The sequence below is a fragment of the Geospiza fortis genome, unplaced genomic scaffold, assembly GCF_000277835.1.
Source record: "Geospiza fortis unplaced genomic scaffold, GeoFor_1.0 scaffold1396, whole genome shotgun sequence".
Lineage (NCBI taxonomy): Eukaryota > Metazoa > Chordata > Aves > Passeriformes > Thraupidae > Geospiza > Geospiza fortis.
Genome location: NW_005055202.1, coordinates 2,720 through 8,991, shown reverse-complemented (window position 1 = coordinate 8,991; position 6,272 = coordinate 2,720). Strand labels below are relative to the sequence as shown.

At 51.9% G+C, this 6,272-nt stretch overlaps 1 protein-coding gene across 1 annotated transcript in view; it reads left to right on the top strand.

Annotated features, from left to right (window-relative positions):
• The window catches only part of SYMPK (symplekin), a gene marked incomplete at both ends in the record, with an annotated part of 16,860 nt that overhangs the window by 7,950 nt on the left and 2,638 nt on the right, over positions 1-6,272 (top strand). The window contains 6 exons of the mRNA XM_014311607.2: positions 7-92; positions 539-778; positions 2,800-2,822; positions 3,930-4,102; positions 4,281-4,321; positions 4,701-4,933. Of these exons, the coding sequence (XP_014167082.2) occupies positions 7-92; positions 539-778; positions 2,800-2,822; positions 3,930-4,102; positions 4,281-4,321; positions 4,701-4,933 (796 nt within the window). The remainder of the gene's footprint in view (positions 1-6; positions 93-538; positions 779-2,799; positions 2,823-3,929; positions 4,103-4,280; positions 4,322-4,700; positions 4,934-6,272) is intronic.

Sequence of the window (6,272 nt, the reverse complement as noted above, 5' to 3'; positions counted from 1 at the left end):
GGTCAGGGGGGGACATCGGCTTTGGGGACACTTTGGGGGGGGTGTCACCTGTGTCACCTGTCCTGCTGACCCCCGAGAACGTGGCCAACCTGGTCAGGGAGGGGACATCGGCCTTGGGGACGCTTTGGGGGGGCTCTGAGGGGTGTTGAGGACACTCTGGTGGACCTGAGGTGGTTTTGGGTTCCCTGAAGTGTTTTTGGGTCCCTGAGGTGGTTTTAGGGTTCTCCAAGGTGCTTCTGGGCTCCTGGAGGTGGTTTTGGATTCCCTGAGCTGGTTTTGGGTTCCCTGAGGTGATTTTGGGTTCCCTGAGGCAGTTCTGGAGTCCCTGAGCTGTTTTCGGGTTCCCTGAGGTGTTTTTGGGTTCCCTGAGATGATTTCAGGGTCCCTGAGCTGTTTTTGGGTTCCTTGAGGTGTTTTTGGGTTCCCTGAGCTGTTTTTGGGTTCCCTGAGGCAATTCTGGAGTCCCTGATCTGTTTTTGGGTTCCCTGAGGTGATTTCGGGCTCCCTGAGGTGTTTTCGGGGTCGCGTCTCCCCGCAGGTGCTGATCAGCATGGTGTACCTGCCCGAGGCCATGCCCGCCTCCTTCCAGGCCACCTACACGCCCGTGGAGTCGGCCGGCACCGAGGCGCAGATCAAGCACCTGGCCCGGCTCATGGCCACCCAGATGACCGCAGCCGGCCTGGGGCCAGGTCAGGGGACACCCCCGGCCCCAGAAATCGGGGTGGATTTGGGAGAAATCGGGATCGGGGTGGAATTTGCAGAGGTTGGGTGTGGTCGGGTGGGTTTTGGGGTTCTCCTGTCTGGGGGAATTTGGGGGTTTGGCTCCGAGGAAGGGCAAAAATTGGGGTGGGGTGAGGATTTGGGAGGTGTTGGGTGGAATCCGAGGTTGGAACGTGGATTTGGGAAGATTTGGGTGGAATTCACCCGGGTTGGAGAAGTCTTCTTGGGGTTTACCTGTCCCTCATGAGTTTGTGAGTGGCCAAAGCGTTGTCCTGGTGGCCACCCACAATCCCTGGACCCCTGCCCCGTTCCCACCCGATTTTGACCATTCCACCCTGTTCTGACCATTCCCACCCCATTCTGACCATCCCCACCTCAATTTGACCATCCCCACCTCAATTTGACCGCTTCCATGCCTTTGAAATGGTGACACCAGATTGGGTTGGTGCCACCAACCCATTTTGACCGTTCCCACCCCATTCTGACCATCCCCACCCCATTTTGACCATCCCCATCCCAATTTGACCACCTCCATGCCTTTGGAATGGGGACGTCAGATTAGGATGGGGACACCAGATTGGGTTGGTGCCACCAACCCCATTTTGACCATTCCCACCCCGTTCTGACTGTTCCCACACCATTCTCACCATCCCCATCCCAATTTGACCGTTCTCACCCCATCCCCACCCCATTCTCACCATCCGCACCCCATTTTCACCATCCCCACCCCAATTTGACCGTTCTTACCCCGTTCCCACCCCAGTTTCACCATTCCCACCCCAATTTCACCATTCCCACCCCATCCCCAACCCCATTTTCACCATCCCCACCCCATTTTCACCATCCCTCCCCCATTTGCCCAAGTCCCACAAACCAAGGCATCAAACTCTACAGCTCATGCACAGCCCACAGAAGAAGACTTTTTCTCCCACCCTCCCATTTCACATCCCACCAGCCCTGTCATGGTTGCATTTGAACCTGGAAATACAAATGTAGACACTCTTTGAATGTCTGCATCCCTGCAGGATTTAAGTGATATGCAGTTAAAGATCTCCCAGGTGTGGCTAGGAGCTTTTGCCTTAAATAATTCTATCCTCAGGGCTTTGCTGTACTGATGAAGGAGCAGTTTCATGGTAATTATGACAAGAGAGACATTTCTGACTGCAATGAGCCACCCCTGTGCCACAGACATTGGCATGTTATTTGGACTATGGGTCAACAGGCAGGATTTGCCCGGTTCTTGGATGAAGTTTGCACATTCTCATGTTATACAATCATGTTCATTCACTGAGGGTTTACTACTCATCATGTGGCTTTTTGTAGCATTTTTCACTTTTGTATATTTCTGAACCCTAAGAGTTTCATGCCATTTACCAAACTAGCAAAACAAAAGGCAAAAAAACCCAAAAAAAGCAAACCAAAAAACAACTTTATTTCACTCATATTCCCTCGTGCAATTAGTTTACTTCTGCTCTGTCCCCATTTCTCTTTATTCCTGCTATGTGCTGTTATGTCTACTTAGAAAACAGGCTAGGAAATTAGCACTCTGGGGATAAGCAAATCATGGTTTTCGGTTACATTTGCTTTTCCATCCTTCCTTAGAGGTTGTTTTTTAAGGAAGCCTGTATTGCAAATGGAATTTACTATTGGAATTACCTTTGTTTCATTATTCCTATAAGACAGCAAAATTAAAATTTAAAATATTTAAAATACCTTATCTTAAATGCTAAGTTTTCCCAAGGATATTTTAATGGGAAAACTTTAAAATAATATATATAGTGGGGTTTGGGGTTTTTCTCTGTTGAAATGCTACTGTGTTAGCATTTTGTTTACTAATACCATTCCATCAAGTTATGAGCAGACGGATGCCTATACCCAGGAAAGCATATGGGTGTACAGTTACACTCTCTCAAAGCTGAATATTGAGCATGAGCACAAATGTTTTCCAAGTTAAGACTTCAATGAGGACTACATAGGTAAAAAGCACTGAGAAGAGTTGCACTATGGAATATCTCTTATTTATGTCTTTTTTTTTTTTTCTGGGCATGTGAAAGAAGATTCTTTGGATTGTCCCTAAAGATGAAGGTGCTGTATCCATACAGGTAAGTTGGATGTTTACTCAGTCACTGGATTACCTTATATACACAAGTAAATCAGTGTGGTTTAGACCTGGGACAGTTGGCATTCTCCCAAACAACTCCTGGGCTAGCTTGGAATATTTGGACTGTTACATTATTTTAAAATTATATTGACATTGAGGTTTCAAAGGGTAAATTATTTGATCTTATGAATATGGAGTGGGGTGGGGGCATGGAAGGGTTTGGATTGAGATCATGAAGGGGTTTTGGGGTGGGGTCCCACTGGAATTTGGGGTGGGATCCTGGCGGGGTTTGGGGTGGGATGGTGCTGGGGTTTGGGGTGGGGTGTCAGAGGAGTTCGGGATGGGGTCAGTGCTGCTCAACGTGTGGGGTTTGGGTGGATCCTACTGCCATTCCCAATGATCCCAATCCCGATGATCCTGTTCCTAATGATCCCGTTCCCATGGATGACCCCATTCCCCTGGATGACCCCGATGATCCCAATGACCCCATTCCCCTGGATGACCTCACTGACCCCATTCCCCTGGATGACCCCGCTGACCCCGCTATTTCTGCCCTGTTTTTTCCCCGATTTTTCCCCCCATTTTGCCCCCTTTTTTGCCATTTTCCCCCTTTTTTTTCCCTATTTTTTCCCCCACCTTGGCCTGGAAGCAGACCCGTCCATTTCCCCCCATTTTTCCCCATTTCCCCCATTTTTACCCCCATTTCCGTGCCCACCTTGGCCTGGAAGCAGACCCAGCCCTGTTTCACCCCTTTTTTTCCCATTTTCCCCATTTTTTCCTCCATTTTTGCCCACCTTGGCCTGGAAGCAGACCCACCCATTTCCCCCCATTTTCCCCATTTTTTCCAGTTTTTTTTCCCAGTTTTCCCAATTTTTCCTATTTTTCCCGATTTTAACCAATTTCCCCGTTTCTCACCCCATTTTCTTTAGTGACAAGTCCCACATGCACTTCGGGGCCATCACCCCCATTTCTGACCCATTTGCCCCATTTCCCCCCATTTTCCCCATTTCTGACCCCGTTTTTTCTCGTTTCTTTTTCTCCTTTCCCCATTTTTACCACTTTTCCCCAATTTTAACCAATTTCCCCGTTTTTCCCCCCGATTTCGCAGCGACAAGTCCCACATGCACTTCGGGGCCATCACGTGCTCCATGGGCATCCGCTACAAGTCCTACTGCTCCAACCTGGTGCGCACGCTCATGGTGGACCCGTCGCAGGACATGCAGGAGCACTACAGCTTCCTCTTGGGGCTCCAGGACGTCCTCTTGAGAGAGCTGAGACACGGTGAGTGACCCTGAGTGACCACTGAGTGACCACAGTGACCACAGTGACCATAGAGTGACCATAGAGTGACCATTGGCTAATCCCTGAGCGACCCTTGATTAACCATTGATTAACCATTGAATGACCCTTTCAAATGGCCATGGAATGACCACTGAGTGACCACTGGGTGCCCCCACAGGCCTGAGTGAAGATCCTGGCCTCGCTGGTGACGCAGTTCGAGTAGCCCTTGACTAATGCCTTGAGTGACCATTGAATGACCCCTTTAAATGACCATTAAATGGCCATGGAATGACCACTGAGTGACCCTTGGTGTCCCCACAGGCCTGAGTGAAGGTCCTGGCCTCGTTATTCCAGTAACCCTTGAGAGACCCTTGACTAATTCCTTGAGAGACCCTTCAGTGACCATTCAAATGACCATTGACTGACCATGGAATGACCACTAAGTGACCACTGAGTGACCCCTGCGTGTCCCCCCAGGCCCATGTGAAGATCCTGGCCTCGCTGGTGACACATTTCAGTGACCATTGACTAATCCCTTGATCAGCCATTGAATGACCCTTTCAAATGACCATGGAGTGACCACTGAGTGCCTCCACAGGCCCGTGTGAAGATCCTGGCCTCGCTGGTGACCCAGTTTGAGATTCCCATCAAGGGCGAGATGCTCTCCTTCATCCTGGACGACGTGCGGGGCCGCCTGGACCTGGCCTTCGCCTGGCTCTTCCACGAGTACAACGCGTACCTGGAGCGCGGCGGCGGCGGCCTGGAGCGCTACGACGAGTGCCTGATCGGGCTGCTGGCCGGGCTGCAGGAGAAACCCGACCAGAAGGACGGGTACGGACACCGGGGTGGGACACCGGGGATGGAGACACCACGGTTGGGTTGGGGACATCAGGGTTGAGTTGGTGTCACCAAGGTTGGGTTGATGTCATTTGGATTGGGTTGGAGCCACCAGATTGGATTGGTGTCACCGAAGTTGGGTTGGGGACACCAGGGATGGGCTGGGGGCATCAGGGTTGAATTGGTGTCACCAAGGTTGGGTTGATGTCATTTGGATTGGGATGGAGCCACCGGATTGGGTTGGTGTCACCGAAGTTGGGTTGGGGACACCAGGGTTAGGTTGGGGACACCAGGGATGGGTTGGGGACATCAGGGTTGAGTTGGTGTCACCAAGGTTGGGTTGATGTCATTTGGATTGGGTTGGAGCCACCAGATTGGATTGGTGTCACCGAAGTTGGGTTGGGGACACCAGGGTTGGGTTGGGGACACCAGGGATGGGTTGGGGACACCATGGTTGGGTTGGGGACATCAGGGTTGAGTTGGTGTCACCAAGGTTGGGTTGATGTCATTTGGATTGGGATGGAGCCACCGGATTGGGTTGGTGTCACCGAAGTTGGGTTGGGGACACCAGGGTTGGGTTGGGGACACCAGGGATGGGTTGGGGACACCAAGGTTGGGTTGGGGACACCAGATTGGGATGGGGACACCAAATTGGGCTGCTGTCACCTAGATTGGGTTGGCGCCATTGGGATGGAGCCACCGGATTGGGTTGGTGTCACTGAAGTTGGGTTGGAGATACCAGGGTTGGGTTGGGGACACTGGGGTTGGGTTGGGGACACCGGGGTTGGGTTGGTGCCATTGGGATGGGGACACCAGGGTTGGGGACGCCAGGGTTGGGTTGGGGTCACCTAGGTTGGGTTGGTACTATTGGGATTGGGTTGGGGACACCAAGGTTGAGTTGGGGACACCAGATTGGGATGGGGACACCAAATTGGGCTGCTGTCACCTAGATTGGGTTGGCGCCATTGGGATGGGGACACCAGGGTTGGGGATGCCAGGGTTGGGTTGGGGTCACCTAGGTTGGGTTGGTACTATTGGGATTGGGTTGGGGACACCAAGGTTGAGTTGGGGACACCAGATTGGGATGGGGACACCAAATTGGGCTGCTGTCACCTAGATTGGGTTGGCGCCATTGGGATGGGGACACCAGGGTTGGGGATGCCAGGGTTGGGTTGGGGTCACCTAGGTTGGGTTGGTACTATTGGGATTGGGTTGGGGACACCAAGGTTGAGTTGGGGACACCAGATTGGGATGGGGACACCAAATTGGGCTGCTGTCACCTAGATTGGGTTGGCGCCATTGGGATGGAGCCACCGGATTGGGTTGGTGTCAC